This window comes from Trifolium pratense, linkage group LG3 (genome assembly GCF_020283565.1).
Source record: "Trifolium pratense cultivar HEN17-A07 linkage group LG3, ARS_RC_1.1, whole genome shotgun sequence".
Classification (NCBI taxonomy): Eukaryota; Viridiplantae; Streptophyta; class Magnoliopsida; order Fabales; family Fabaceae; genus Trifolium; species Trifolium pratense.
In genome coordinates this window covers 17,734,956-17,751,403 of record NC_060061.1, presented here as the reverse complement: position 1 = coordinate 17,751,403, position 16,448 = coordinate 17,734,956, and the positions used below count along the sequence as shown (strand labels likewise).

At 34.5% G+C, this 16,448-nt stretch overlaps 1 protein-coding gene across 1 annotated transcript; it reads left to right on the top strand.

The window, feature by feature from the left end:
• Positions 1–1,220: 1,220 nt before the first annotated feature.
• On the top strand, positions 1,221–4,257 carry LOC123916124 (cytochrome P450 CYP82D47-like). The gene is made up of 2 exons (XM_045967499.1): positions 1,221–2,229; positions 3,128–4,257. Exons 1-2 carry the CDS (start codon positions 1,270–1,272, stop codon positions 3,758–3,760), a joined length of 1,593 nt encoding a protein of 530 aa, XP_045823455.1. The 5' UTR covers positions 1,221–1,269; the 3' UTR covers positions 3,761–4,257.
• Positions 4,258–16,448: the final 12,191 nt, after the last annotated feature.

The following is a 16,448-nucleotide window of genomic DNA, read 5'->3' as shown; positions in this document are numbered from 1 at the left end:
AGGAGGATCATGACTCGAACCTCCACAACTGCGATCAGGAGGGGCTGAAACCACTTTATTCCAGAACTAACCTCCGAACCATATTAAACTAGTGGTGAAAGCCAAAAAAAAATTACTGCCTCTATCTCTTTTTTCTACAATTTTTTATAAATATTCAAAAAATAATAATAATTCATTTACTCTTTTGACAAATAAAATTATAAAAATAATATCGATTATCAATAAATAAAATGTACAAGTTTGAAAATAAAATTAATTAAATAAAACTCCATTAAGTAACTAAGGCATGCATGTGTACAGTCTTCTCAGCCGACATTGCCGATCAGTAGGGTAGCTAGCTTACTGAATCGTTGAGTGTGAACGAAGCTCGGCAGCTTACTGAATTACAAGGTCTGTTCGATGGTTTTTACCTTCACAACAATAATCACGATCAGTGGCGCTGGATTCCGGATTCGAATGGATTGTTCACGGTTAAATCCTGTTACACGTATTTATTAGACCTGCGGCAGGGAGAGCTTCAAGATACTCATGTGCTTGAGGCCATTCAGCACCTTTGGAAGTCGGATGTTCCTTCGAAAGTAAATGTTTTCGGTTGGAGGTTATTATTAAACATATTACCAACTAGAGCAGCTCTTCATCATCGTGGTATTTTGACTAATCTTCATGAATTATCATGCGTCTTTTGTTTTCAACAAGTTGAGGACGAAAAACATCTTTTCTTTTTATGTTCTTTTAGTAAGGGAGTATGGAACAAAATTTTATCTTGGTTAGGGACATCGTTACAAATCGGAGTCGAAGGTAGAGATCACTTTCTTTTATTCGGTGATTTGTTCAAAATGAAAGACAAAGGTCGTGTCCGGTACTTGGTATGGTTGACAACCACTTGGAATATTTAGAATCTTCGCAATAAAGTAATTTTTAAGGGCAATATTCCGAATGTTTTGCCGTTATTGGAGACAATCAAACTTCATTCTTGGTTATGGTTCACTAGTCGGTATGGGCGTAGGACTTGTACTCCTTTTCCTTTTTGGTGTTTAAATCCTATGTCTTGTATTCTGAGCACTTAGTTTAGTGCTCTTTGTTGTAAGGATTTGAGTACCCTTTTGTACTCCCTTATAATAAATTTTTGATTATCTAAAAAAAAAAAAGTAGGGTAGGTAGGGCTCTTCCATCCTTGTGTTTATAAAATAAAATCTACAAGCATGCATAGATCTAATCCCACATCACATTACAGCACTACTAGCTTTATTTCTAACGCCAACCAAGAATATGATGAATAATAATTTGCTCTCACAGTCAACCCTGCCATTTACCATATGTGCTACATTGTTGTTTCTCTCCGTTCTTTATAGGATACGCAGAAGCAACAATAGTACTAGTGTAGCTTCAAAGACACTCCCACCATCACCACCAGAAATCGGCGGTGCTTGGCCTTTAATCGGACACCTCCACCTTTTAAGCGGCTCCCAACCACCTCACGTCATCTTAGGGAAGTTAGCCGACAAATACGGACCTATCTTCACCTTACGTTTAGGTGTTCATCGAACTTTAGTTATAAGCAGTTACGAAATGGCAAAACAGTGTTTCACTGTAAACGACAAAGCATTTGCTTCCCGTCCTAAATCTGTAGCCTTTGAAATTCTAGGCTATAATATTTCCATGTTTGGTTTTAGCCCCTATGGTTCCTATTGGCGCACCATGCGCAAGATCGCCACTGTCCACGTCTTCTCCCCCCAACGAATAGAGATATTGCTCAAACACGTGATGGAATCTGAGGTGAAAACAGCAATAAAAAATAGTTACAATTTTTGGCAAACGATGAAGAACGAGGGTAATCCTGAAAAGGCAATTACAGATATGAAAAAATGGTTTGGGGACATAGCTATAAATGTTATGTTTAGAACGGTTATGGGAAAACGTTTTGACGGTGATGAAGAAGAAAATCAACGGATTAGAAAAGCACTTAGGTCCTTGTTCGATCTCACCGGTTCATTTGTTATATGTGACACGTTGCCGTATTTGAGATGGTTGGATTTGGATGGAAAAGAGAAGGAAATGAAGAAAACGGCAAAAGAGTTGGATGATTTTGTTAGTGTTTTGCTCGATCAACACAAACGTAATAGGAATTCTAGCGGCGAACTCGACTTCATGGATGTTCTCCTTTCCACCATTGATGGTCAAGATTTGGACGGTCGTGATTCCGACACTGTAATCAAAGCTACTTGTCTAGTAAGTCATTTGCTACCATTTTCTCCTAGTTCAAACTATTCAAAAACTGGTCTTGCTCTGTGGGGCACCAATGGGTCCATTTATAAAGTTTTGCAAATTCTTGTATTAAGAATCTTGATTGTAAAAAGTCGTTTAAAATCTTCAAGATTTTTTTTGCTAAAATTATCTTATGAAATCCTAATCCAATACACTCACCTTAATAATTAGAGATTAAGTTTATAAAGAATTTACTTTATGTTGGTTTATTGAACTAAAAATAAATTTTTTTAATGAAATAATTTTCAGTTTGAATACAAGTAATTTTTTTAATCTTTATGTGTCAAAAATTAATTTATATCTCTAAAATCAATTTTATTTCATTTAAAAGTGTAATAAAGTTGTCCCTTAAACATAATTCAACTGATAAAACATCATATATATATATGTAAGATCAAAATTCAAACCTATAATTTGTTCACTTATTTATTGAAAGAGTAAATTCCTAATCACTAAATAAAAAAATGTATCAAAACATACAACAATATGACTTCAATGTGCAACTATTCAAACAACTTGCTTCATTTAAAAAATTATTATTTTCCTTTTCTTTGGTGGGGAACATATCTATCTAAATCTAGAGTGTTCTTCCTTTGGCTAGCACGACCCTTGTGGTTTTCTGCAAATGTGTTTTTACACCTTGGTAAGATAGGATGGTTTCCTGTGTATTGTCCTTTTTTAAATTGAATAAATAGTGTAAAGTAATGTTCTCGTATGTTATTTTTCACATTTGAGCTCGGTGACAAGAATTTAACCTTGTAATTGTAAAGTATAAAGTTCAAATTTCATCGAGGACTACATTCCACTTCAATTTTATTTATAAAATGTGTAATAATGGAAAATTATTGTAATATTTTTGCAGGCACTAATTCTAGCGGGCAATGACACAACATCGGGAACATTGACTTGGGCACTCTCTTTACTCCTCAACAACCGTGAAGTCCTAAACAAGGCAATTCAAGAATTAGATACACAAATTGGCATGGAAAATATGGCAATAGAAACAGATTTGACAAAGTTGAATTATCTCCAAGCTATTATCAAGGAAACATTGCGTTTGTATCCGGCCTCACCACTCAATGTTCCTCATCAGTCCATTGAAGATTGTATTGTTGGTGGATACCATGTGCCGGCTGGGACGCGTCTTTTAACCAACGTTTCAAAACTTCAACGAGATCCAACATTATACTTGAATCCGTTAGAGTTTCGACCAGAGAGATTTCTCACAACTCACAAGAATGTTGATGTCAAGGGTCAACATTTTGAATTGATTCCATTTGGTTCGGGTAGAAGAATGTGCCCCGGAATTTCATTTGGTCTTCAACTTATGCAAATAACACTCGCTACTTTGTTGCATGGATTTGATATAGTGACTCCAACTGAAGGACCAATTGATATGGTTGAACAAAATGGCCTCACTACTATCAAAGCATCTCCGGTTGAAGTCATTCTCACTCCACGTTTGTCTACACAAGTTTTTAGTCAAAATCCATGATCGTGCATATTGTGATTCTACTAAATTCACCATTAGATCATTTAGTTTGCACCAAAAGGACATTTGGCTTTATTTAATTATGCATTACTGTATCTTGGAGATTGGTTGTCCTCGTTTCTAGTATTTTTTTTAGGTGTTCTTTGTTTGTTGGCTTTGGGAGTACTAGTGTTGTGTGATGTTGGAGGGTGGCTGTGTGTGCCCTTTGTTTGGGCAAGTGTAAACTACTATGTTTAGTTTGATGGTAAGGGGTTTAGATATTATATTAGAGGTTTTGAATTCAATCCTCAGCTCCATTGCAGAAAAAAAAAATCTGTAATCAATGAATAAAAGAAAGATTTGTGTTTGAGGAGTGCTAGCAACACACTCTTTAACAAACACACTCTAACACACTTTCTTCTATTGGTTAAAATTTATATGGGTCCCATAAAAATTATATGGGTCCACATTTTTTTATGGGACCCATGTGAATTTCAACCAATAAAAGAGAGTGTGTTGAAGTGTGTTTGTTAAAGAGTGTGTTGCTAGCATTATTCTTTGTGTTTTGGTATTTCTAGTTTAGCATGTGATTTTTTTTATATTCGGGTGCTTCTGTTTAGGTATTCCTCATATTATTTTTTCTATAAGTGTGATTCTTTAGCTCCACAATTTTAATAGATAACATTTTCATTTATCCGTCTTTTTTTTTTTTGGTTTAACATTTATTCGTCTTGTTATCATTTACTTTTTATTCCTTTTGAGTTATATAAATTACTTTATTATTGACAATTCCCTTTTAACTTGCTTCTTTTAAATATACGCTTATCTTAATTTTTTTTCCCAAGTTTCTTAATAATTTTGTTTGTTGTCTCTTGTTTGTTAGATTTGGTCATTCATGCATTTCTCTATTTTGTTTACTGACACAGATAGCGATTGGATACAACTAAAAAAAGAAGAATTTCTCATTTGAGGATACCGATTTCTTAAGCCCATTGTCGTTTATGTAACCATTCTGCCATTTTTGTAACTCTTTTACTACGTACTTTTTGTAAGTCCTTAAGAAAGACGTATTTTTTCTTAAGTGGCATTAATCTCCTAATATAACTACAATGTAGTGAATTTGAATTTGAGCGAAGATGTCAAACTTAATAATATCAACATTTGTCAGTAAATTTAAACTTGTGCCAACTGGAACTCGTTCTAACTAACATTTCAAAACTTCATCAAGATCCGCTCATATATTCTAATCGGCTAGAATTTCATCCAGAAATTCCTCACAACACACAAGGATGCTGACTTTAAGGGCCAACATCTTGACTTTAAGGGTAGAAGAATGGGTCATGGAATCTCATTGGTCTTAAGCTAATTCAAATAATACTTGCTAATTTGTTGCATGCATTTGATAAAAACCTCTCCACTTTAAGGTCATTCTCACGCCAAGTTTGTCGACCCAAGTTTATGGTTAAAATTAGTGAATATTTTTATTGGCAGTTGAAATGTTAGAAATTGCAATGTGCTTCATCAAATTATGACCATGATTTTTACAACAAGTCAACAACTATACACTTAGGGCTCATTTGAATTAGTTTATTTTTGAGCTTATTCAAACAACTTATGCAATTTTTATGTATTATTATAAATTTGTCAATGTAGTTTATGATAAAATAGCTTATAAAAATTCAATTTTCACCAATGTGAACTTATAAAATAGCATAAAACCTAATTTATATTACATAAGCTCTTTGCATAAGCTCAAAATAAGCTAATCCAAACGGACCTTAATTAAAGCTTCAACAAAACGACTTTATCATTGTAATTTTTGTAAAATTTAGAGCCAAATTAAATATGCAATTAATAATTGAGACTTTGATCCATTTAGGGATAAATAAACATGATGATGTGATGCAATTACTAAATAAAAAGGGCTCTCCACTATAAAATAAGTTTGTGCTTGTAATTGAAGTTAGTTTCGTGAAATTATAATTTTCTATATAAAAAATAGTTCAAATTAATTTATATTTGAACATCGGATCGAATTTTGAAGTCTATTATTTTATTTTTTTTATAAGCAAAATATATTATAAGGGAGTATAAAAGGTACTAAATTCCTTACAATGAAGAACACAAAATTCAAGTGCTTTGTAAACATGACACGGGATCTAAACACCAACTAGAAAAATAAGTTCAACCTTTATAACCAAAAATGCACAAACAATGTGTTCACAATGTGTTGTCAAAAATGCATGTACAACTATGCAAATAGTGTTAAGCTTGAGGACAATAAATAATGCAAATAGTGTTAAACCGGAGGACAATAAATTATATTGTTATGTCTATGTGAGCATAGCTCAGTTACATGTAATTAATGTAAGGATTGTGTTCGAACTTGAATACACCCACTTATTTACTTTAAGGCATGCAAGATTCTAACCACTAATTATTTAACAAAAAAAAATTATATCACTATTTAAGCAAAAAGACAAAGTTAACTTCAGAACATGAACATTTTGAACGAAAAAACATATGCGAAAAAACTAAAGAAATGTTTGTCGAAAAAATGAGAGTGTCAAAAAATAGTTATAATGCCATGAGATTTTGGGCCCGAACCCGTCCTACTGATAAGTGCCAAAAAGTAGTTGAATTACATTGTGAATCAAGACACTTATTAACTTATTTTGCAAGATATGTGTATATAAGTCCTCAAGAACTTGTACATATATGTGTTGATCAAATTTTGGTTAGTTTTTATCTTTAATCCCAGTCATTTTGACAAGTTTTTGTAATTAAAGTTGAATATTTTATGAAGAATTAATGTTTGAACTTTTAGATTATCGCTGGGCTAGAGAAAGCCAGAGAAAGCTAGAAACAGGCAAGAAAGTGGCAGAGAGGTTCTGGCTTAAGCCAGAGAAAGCGACAGACCTTGTTGAATTGGCATAACGTTCCTGACTTAAGCTAGAGAAAGCGAGCAGAGCTCAGAGGTGACGCAGAGGACTAGTGGGACATGTGTTAACAAACTCAGCTATGAAGTAATGTAGCTGGTTGGGCGAACTTTAAATTCCAGCTCCACTATAAATAGGCCTCAAAAGCATAAAAATGGGAGCTGATCACTTTTTCACATAAAAAACGGAGAGAAAACACTAATTAGTATGTGTTTGGTTTGGCGTAAAAAAAAATTGATTCTGACAAAATTGAGTTTGATAAAATTGATTTTGATTAAAAGTGAGTTGAGTGTGAATTAATTTATGTTTGGATATGTTAACTTAAAAGTGATTCTTACAAATTTATGTTTGGTTGGATAGATGAATTGAAATTGCTTTTGAATGTTTAATTATCAAAATGGGTTTTAATTGTAAATAAGTAATAAATAAATTTTAATTAATAGTGAACATCAAACAGATGGCATTTGAAAATCTTTCAACAAAAAATTAAAAATCACTCAAAACCAGCCCAATAAGTATTGTAAAAAAAAAACCCTTCTCTTTCCCGAAACGAGTGTCTTACTTCCATTTCTACGGTATTTGATTTATCTCCCCATATCTTGATTCTTAATCCTACCACTTATCCCTCCCCTATATTTCAATATTCTTCTCCAATTTCTCCATCTAATCTCTCTTTTTTCTCATCATCAACATTTCGTGGTGGCCGCATATATGTGTGGTGGTGGAATTTGTCGTTTGGCCTAACTTTTTTTCTTCTTTTTTTGAGCTTATGCAAACAGCTTATGCAATTTTTATGTATTATTATAAGTTTTTCAAGGTAGTTTATGATAAGATAACTTATAAAAATACAATTTTGACTAGTATTACTTATAAAATAACATAAAACCTAATTTATATTGCATAAGCTCAAAAGAAGAGAAAAAAAACTAGGTCAAACGGTACCTTGGAGGAAGGACAACATGCAGTTGGTTAGAGTTGTGGATCTGGGTGATGTGAGGGTGGATTTGGGAAAGGCAGCGTATTAACTATTAAGGAGAAAAAGCATCGCAGAGAAAAAAAATCTAAAATCGATTCTGATTTAATGCAAAAGCTTGGATTTGTAGCTTCTCAGTGAACTCACGTTTGGCCCTAGATTCACGTTTCAGAAACTAAAATTCGATTTTGTCCAAACAACACAGAAAACGGCAAACTCACATATGGAGCGTTATAACGCGTAACCAAACAGACGCTAAGGAGACAAATCTTAGGAGATTTGAAGGTGGATTTACAACTTTTGTTGAGGAATCAACTCATAGATGTTTGTTCATCTCGTTTTCCTTCATCTTTGTAAAGTTCTAATGAATATGGGTAACTAATTTCTCTTGTTGTTAAGATTAAATGTAAATTACTCTATTAGTATGTGTTTATCTTGATCATGGTGTTATATATATTCTAGTTACAAATCAATATTGATGTTATCTTTGTTGTTATTGTTTACATCTTTGGATTTGAAATGGTATACGAATATATGTTTTGAATCTTGCTCTAGGATAACATCTATTAAAAGCTAAGATCTATGAATAGAATTAGATTTAATATTCACTTAAAGTATTGAAACTTAATGCTATTGGATCGATTTCTCGACGTTATCTGGAGACGAAAACGTTCGATGAGTAAAAAAGTGATGATATTGATAAGTAACTTGAATATGTATAACTGATTAAGGAAATATGTATGAACCAATGTTTTAAGAACCGGACCGGACCGGCCGGTTCAACCGGTTCAACCGGGAACCGGACACAGCAGCGGTCCGGGCTAGTGCTGAGAACCGGTAGTCTGCAGAACCGGAAAAAAACCGCTTGAAACCGGTACGAACCGGCCGGAACCGTTCGAACCGGTGAACCGGGGGCGGTTTGAAAAAACCGGCCGGTTCGGAATCTTTTGAAAATTTTTTAAAAAAAAAAATTCAATTTTTTTTTTCGTTTTCTTTAATTAATATTTTTCTGAAGGAAACAAAGGAGTAGTAAGGAATTAATCCATAGCCTATATTGGAAAACCTATATTAAATACAATTTAATGCCTAGCCTATAATTTGAGTTTATTGGAAAACCTATTAAATACAATTGATACAATTTAATATAATTGATATACTTTTCTGATATGCATTGACCAGCATTGTTTACATGTCTACCTTATTGATATGCATTAATATGCATTCATTGATATCTTGATATTTGCCTTAATTGTATAATATATTCTTAATTCTTAACAAACAATTTTTGTTGGAACAAAATTGATTTAAAAAATGTTTGCCCCTAAATCTATAAAGGTTTTGATGATAACAAAGTATTAATTAACAATTGGAAGGACTAAAAATTTATTTTAAGTGCGCAGATATAAGCATCATATAAGCTCTGAGTGAAGTTCAGAGGATGTGAATTCAGAAGCTCACAAGCGCTCAGAAGATGTTGGACTTCAGAAGTTACAACATTCAGAGGATGAAGTCTTCAGAACTTCTTGACTGACTACTAAGCTTCATCAAAGTCTGAAGATCTCTTTGAAAGCTGTAACGATTCCCTTTGCTAGTCAACTCTTCTACCAATGAAGAAAAGGACCTTTCAAGCCTGATCAGTTCAGCTACTCTCGTTTGTCTGTTCTCTTTTGAGAACGTGGGTTTTCAGTTTTGTTAGCTGAATAAGGAAAGTCCACTCTGCAGTAGTCAAAGTAACTGAAACTCTTTCTTAGTTTTGGATACAACCAAACTGCATCAAGACAGACTGCTTGAAGACAAAAGATTATCAACTCCAACGGGTCTTTTTGCAACGACTCTTTTCTAGTGGTATAAATACTAGAAGAATCAGCTACAACAAATACAATTATTAAGGATTGAACGTACGCTGAACAAACTCTGAACTTTGTGATATACAAGCTCTGAACCGCTGTTAAGTGTTTTTGCACTTTAGTCTAATACTCTGTACTCTTTGTGTTGGCTCTCATTAGGTTCTATTAAGAGCATTTGTATATTGTTATATACTTTACTATTACTTGAGAAACTTAAGCTTGTGTGCTTAAGTGTGAAGTCTTAAGCTTGTGTGCTTAAGCATTGTTGAGAAGTCTCTTGCTTGTGTGCTTGAGCAGGTGTAATCTTGTGTGATTATAGTGAACTCCCTTGGAAGTGCAAGGGGACTGGACTACTCTCGTTTTGTGAGAGGAACCAGTATAAATTGCTTGTGTGATTTCTCTCTCTCTATCTTGCTTTTATTTGTGTTATTTATCCGCTGCTAACGTAGTTGAGTTAAGAACTTGAAAAAGTTTTAACTTGGCTAAAACACAATTCAACCCCCCCCCTTCTTGTGTTTTCACACCTTCAATTGGTATCAGAGCTCTGGTTTGTTACTTTCACTTAACAGTGAGACAGTAAAGATCTTGTGAGAACACTATGTCTGGAGGAGACGATAGTAGCACTAGAACCGGTGAGGCCAGTGGTGCTGGTGGTGGTCCTAGAAATACTTTTGGTTATGACTACTTAAGTAATGAATCACATGAACATAGTGGCAATAGAAAAGCTCCTATATTCAATGGTGATGCATCATTATTTGAGTGGTGGAAGGAAAGACTGTATAGCAATATTACTGCTATTGATCATGAGTTGTGGGATTTGGTTGAGCTGGGAGTAACTTTTGAAAACTTAAATGAACATGGAAGGTTGTCCATTGAGCATAGAAAGTTACTCACACCAGCTAACTTAAAAACCTACACTAAGCATCATAGAGTAAAGGACATTGTTGTTGGTGCTATTAGACATGAAGACTATGTCAGAATAGAGGACAAGTCTACTGCTAAATCTATCTTTGATTCTATGTGTGCTACCTATGATGGTAATGAAAAGGTTCAAGAGGCTAAAGCTAGTCTTTTGATAAGGCAATATGAACTATTCACTATGCAACAAGATGAAAACATTGAGACTATGTTTACAAGGTTTCAAATCCTTGTATCTGGTCTTAAAGCTCTCAAGAGAAGTTATTCCACCTATGACCATGTTCAGAAGATTCTGAGAAGTCTTCCTATTGCTTGGAGACCTAAGGTCACTGCAATAGAGGAAGCTCAAAATCTCAAGACTCTGAGTCTTGAAGCTCTGATAAGCAATCTCAGAAGCCATGAGATGGTTCTGGATGCTGACTCAGAAACTAAGAAGAAGTCCAAGTCAGTGGCTTTACAGTCAACTAAGACTACTTCTAAGGCTCTTAAGACTCAGCTTCTTGATATTGAAGAAGAATCTTCTGCTGATGGTCAAGAGGATGAGATGAATGAGGATGAGTTTGCTTTATTCACCAAGTTTCAGCAATGGAACAGATTTAACAAAAGAAATTTCAGAGGTAACAGCTCCAGAAATTATGTCAGCAAAAAGGATGATCAGAAGAACTGCTTCAACTGTAAGAAGCCAGGACACTTTATTGCTGATTGTCCAGAAATGTCTGCTAAAGACAAAAACAAAAGATACAGCTCAAAGAAGCAACAATTCAAGAGCAAATTGAAAAAGAGTCTGATGGCTACTTTTGAAGAGCTATCATCTGAGGAAGAAGTTGAGGAAGAAGAAGAGGCAAACCTAGCCCTGATGGCTTCAGCTGACTCAGATGTAGACTCAGACGATGAATCAGAATCAGAATCAGAAGTAACTGATGAGGTATTTTCTGATTGCTCTAAATCTCAACTTATAACTGCACTTAACAAGGTCATTGAGAAACATCTCAGAGTGTTAAGTAAACAAAAAGTTTTACAAGAAAAGCTTAACACTCTGACTGAGCAAGCAGAACATTTTCAAGGTCTATATCAAGAAACTCTGAATAGAGTAGATGACCTTGAAAAGGGTTGTGCTGTTTGTCACAAACCTATTGATGAGCAGGAAATAGCTCTTCAACAGTTTGTGCATCTCAACCTTGGGAAGAGCAAAGCTGCTAATAGAATTTATAATGTTTTAAGACATAGAGGAGAAGGACTTGGCTATGAATATGGTAGAACATATTCAAAGCTGAAGACCTTTGCCAAAAAGGTTGGAAAATCTTGGGTTTATTATGTTGTTCCACCAAGTGAAGAGGGAAAGAATCCTGGTATTTGTGAAAATGACAATGATGATCTGAGTGATTTAGAAGCTGACAGCTCAGAGGAACCTAGTTCCTCAGGATCTGGAAAGAAAAGTTCAGAAGATAGAAGTTGTTCAGAACCTGAGAACATTAGTTCTGAAGTTCTGAAAACTTCAACATCTGAGACTTCAAATTCTGGATTCAAAGGAACTTCAGTACCTGAAGCTAGTCAACCTAAAACATCAGAAGTTTTTAAAAAGAAAAATTCTAACTCCAAATCTCAGATGAAGTACAAGACTCAGATTATTTATGATTCTAGAGTCAGTAGATATAATCAATCAAAACATGGGATTGATAATAGATACAAACCCTGGAATCATAAACAATCCAAATCTTGGAACAATAACAAATTTCAAACAAAGAAAAGATTTCAAAAAGGTTATTATTCCAAACCAAGACCTTTCTCTAACACTAGACAACATAGTAAGCATGTGTGGACTAACAAGCGTGGACCCAGAAGATGGGTACCAAAAGCTGAAATAATGTATCATTCAGATTTACCAACTAGGAAAGGATATGCCTTACCTAAAGTATGGAAACAAGTCCTATGCAAAGGAAGAAGGGCTTATGTCCTAGACACATGGTTGACAAGTTCTCAAGTTAACAATCAGAACTTGGAAATTGAAGAGGAAGAATACTGGGATGACTTTATCATTAATCTTGATAAAGAGTTCTATCGCAATGATTAAAGTTGTTTCTCATACAGCCTGCCACTCAAAGAAGTATCATGAATCATTCATGGTATTTGGATAGTGGATGTTCAAGGCATATGACTGGTAACAAACAACTATTTTCTAAGCTGACTATGAAAGAAGGAGGATCTGTTGGCTTTGGAGGTAATCAAAAAGGAAAGATAATAGGTACAGGTACAGTAGGTAATTCTTCTTTATCTATTAATGATGTTTGGTTAGTTGATGGACTCAAACATAACCTATTGAGCATAAGTCAATTTTGCGACAATGGTTATGTAGTTGTCTTTAATAAAGAATCATGTACTGTGTCTAAACAATCTGATAACACCATGATATTCAAAGGTCTGAGAAAGAACAATGTTTATAAAATTAATCTTTTTGATTTGAATGAACAAAAAGTGATGTGTCTTTTGACCTTGAGTGAAGAAAAATGGATCTGGCATAAGAGGTTAGGCCATGCTAACTGGAGGTTAATCTCTAAGCTTAGTAAGCTTGACCTTGTCAGAGGTTTACCTAAAATTAAATATCACTCAAACACACTTTGTGGTTCATGTCAAAAAGGAAAGATTACAAAATCATCTTTTAAACCTAAGAACATTGTCTCTACCTCAAGACCATTGGAACTTCTTCACATTGATCTTTTTGGGCCAGTTCACACTGCCTCTATCAATGGAAAGAAGTATGGATTAGTGATTGTTGATGACTACAGTAGATGGACTTGGGTAAAATTCCTAAGAACAAAAGATGAAGCTTATGATGAGTTTAGCATCTTCTGCAAGCAAATTCAAAATGAAAAAGGCTACACTATTTTAAAAGTTAGAAGTGATCATGGTGGAGAATTTGAAAATGAACCTTTTGAAAACTTTTGTGAAAAATATGGCATTTTGCATGAATTCTCTTCTCCTAGAACTCCTCAACAAAATGGGGTTGTAGAAAGGAAGAATAGAACTCTGCAAGAAATGGCCAGAACCATGATGCATGAAACAAATGTAGCAAAGTTTTTATGGGCAGAAGCTGTAAACACAGCATGTTATGTTCAAAATAGAATCTATATCAGATCTAAGTTGAACAAAACTGCTTATGAATTGTTCAAAGGAAGAAAACCTGATATTTCTTATTTTCATCAGTTTGGATGTACTTGTTACATCTTAAACAACAAAGTCCATCTAAAGAAATTTGATGCTAGAGGTTATAAGGGTATTTTTATAGGATACTCTGAACGCTCAAAAGCATACAGACTGTATATTTCTGAATCACATACTGTGGAAGAAACTATGCATGTCAAATTTGATGACAAAGAGCCTGACCAAGTGTCAGAGCTTGTGGAAGGTTTGTCTAGATTTCAGGTATCAGAGGATCAATATTCAGATATTCCAAACTACTCAGAACATCCATTCTCTGAAGAACCTCTGAACACAACAGTTCCTACAGACTCTGAACAACAAAGAACTGAAGCAACTGCTGAACCTGATGTTGATGAGTCTGAAGATGATGAGCCCCCAAGAAATACTTTCAAATATAAATCATCACATCCAGAGGAACTGATATTAGGCAACAAGGACAGTCCAAGGAAGACAAGATCTCAACTGAGAAATGAGGAATCATTGGTTGGTCTTATCTCAATGATGGAACCTTCAAAGATTGATGAAGCTCTGAAAGATGATGCTTGGATTGTAGCAATGCAAGAAGAGCTGAATCAATTTCAAAGGAATGATGTGTGGACTCTAGTGCCTAAGCCTTCACACAAGAACATTATTGGAACAAAATGGGTATTCAGAAACAAGCTGAATGAACAAGGTGAAGTGGTAAGAAACAAGGCTAGATTGGTTGCACAAGGTTACAGTCAACAAGAGGGGATTGACTATACTGAAACCTTTGCACCAGTTGCTAGACTTGAAGCAATCAGGTTACTTCTATCTTATGCTGTTAATCATGGAATAACCTTGTATCAGATGGATGTTAAAAGTGCCTTCTTAAATGGTTTTATTTCTGAAGAAGTGTATGTTAAGCAACCTCCTGGTTTTGAAGATGTCTCAAACCCAGAACATGTTTTTAAATTGAAGAAATCATTGTATGGTCTGAAACAAGCTCCAAGAGCTTGGTATGATAGACTCAGTAATTTCCTTCTTGAAAAAGGTTTTGAAAAAGGAAAGGTTGACTGCACACTCTTTAGAAAAACAACCAAAGAAGACATTTTAATCATTCAAATTTATGTTGATGATATTATTTTTGGTTCAACTAATGCTTCCTTGTGCAAGAATTTTTCTAAGATAATGCAGGATGAATTTGAAATGAGCATGATGGGAGAATTGAAATTCTTTCTTGGAATTCAAATCAATCAGAAGAAGGAAGGAACTTATGTTCATCAATCAAAATATACCAAGGAACTTCTGAAGAAGTTCAATCTAGATGACTGCAAGATAATGAACACTCCTATGCACTCAACTACCAACATGAGCAAGTCAGATGATGAAGGAAAAGTAGATCAAAAGGTCTACAGAGGTATGATTGGTTCCTTACTCTATCTGACAGCCTCTAGACCAGATATTTTATTCAGTGTATGCTTATGTGCAAGATTCCAGTCAGATCCTAGAGAATCTCATCTTACAGCTGTAAAGAGAATCTTTAGATATCTGAAGGGAACAACTAATCTTGGACTTCTCTATAAGAAATCCAATGATTATGTGCTAAATGGATTCTGTGATGCTGACTATGCTGGAGATAAAATTGAAAGAAAATCCACAAGTGGCAATTGTCAATTTGTTGGTGAAAACCTTATCTCCTGGGCTAGTAAGAGACAAACTACTATAGCTTTGTCTACAGCAGAAGCAGAATACATTTCAGCAGCTAAGTGTTGCACACAACTACTCTGGTTAAAATATCAGTTAGAAGATTATCAGGTAAGCAGTAACAATATTCCTTTATATTGTGATAATACTGCAGCCATTCATTTATCTAAAAATCCTATTCTACACTCTAGAGCCAAACATATTGAAATTAAACACCATTTTATCAGAGATTATGTTCAGAGAGGCATTATAGATATTAAGTTTGTTGATACTGAAAATCAATGGGCTGACATATTTACTAAAGCCTTACCTGTTGAAAGATTTGATTTTATAAAGAAACATCTGAACATGTTTTCAATCTCTGAATGAAAATTTTTTTTTTGGCATTTAAAGTGTAAGAGGTTATGTATATCAGAACTTATGATTCAGAACATCTGAAACACAAGCTCTGAAGTACTTGACTCTGATAGAGAATTTTAAATAACTCAGAGGCTCTGAACTATTTAAGTGGGAAACGTTTAGTATTCACTGCTGAACAGTTGTCCATTAAAATAGCAGTTACTGAGTAAATTTCTGCACGTGGTCTACGTGTGTCAGGTAGTGGGTGGTTAATGATGACTTTTGGTATTCAACTTTCTGTCAATTAGCGTAACTTCCCAAATTTGCTATTTTCGTGTTAACTGTGTGCATTTAAACAAAACTTACACAATACACTTGCACACTTCTCACTCTCACAACCTACACTTTCTTTTTCTCTCTAAACCTCCAACAAACTTTCTTTCTCTCTCGTTAGTTTTCAAACCCTATCCTATCTCCAACAATGGCTGGACCTTCGTCTTCGTCGTCAACAAAGATTCCACCTTTTATGTTCAAAAATCTCCAAATCGTTGGGAACGAGATGGAGTTTCCAGAATCTGAGCTCATATTCCTTTCTGAAAAGATGATCGACTTCGACAGTATAAAGGCAAATGGGTTTGATGTGAAACACTACTTCTCCGCTCAAGGTTGGGATAAATACTTCAGCATGTTAAATGGTCCTATTTACCCAGATCTCTTGAAGAAATTCTGGATGAAAGCTAAAGTTTTTGACAAGCATGAAGCTAAGGAAGAAGAACGTGCTGCTATTGAGAGAAATCCTAGTTTAAAAGGTAAATCTAGGAAAGAAATGGGTT

Excerpts from the sequence above, each read along its gene's own strand:
- LOC123916124 (XM_045967499.1), top strand. The coding sequence starts at position 1,270 with ATGATGAATAATAATTTGCTCTCACAGTCAACCCTGCCATTTACCATA. Across the intron at positions 2,230-3,127 it reads TAATCAAAGCTACTTGTCTA|GCACTAATTCTAGCGGGCAA; the intron begins GTAAGTCATTTG and ends ATATTTTTGCAG.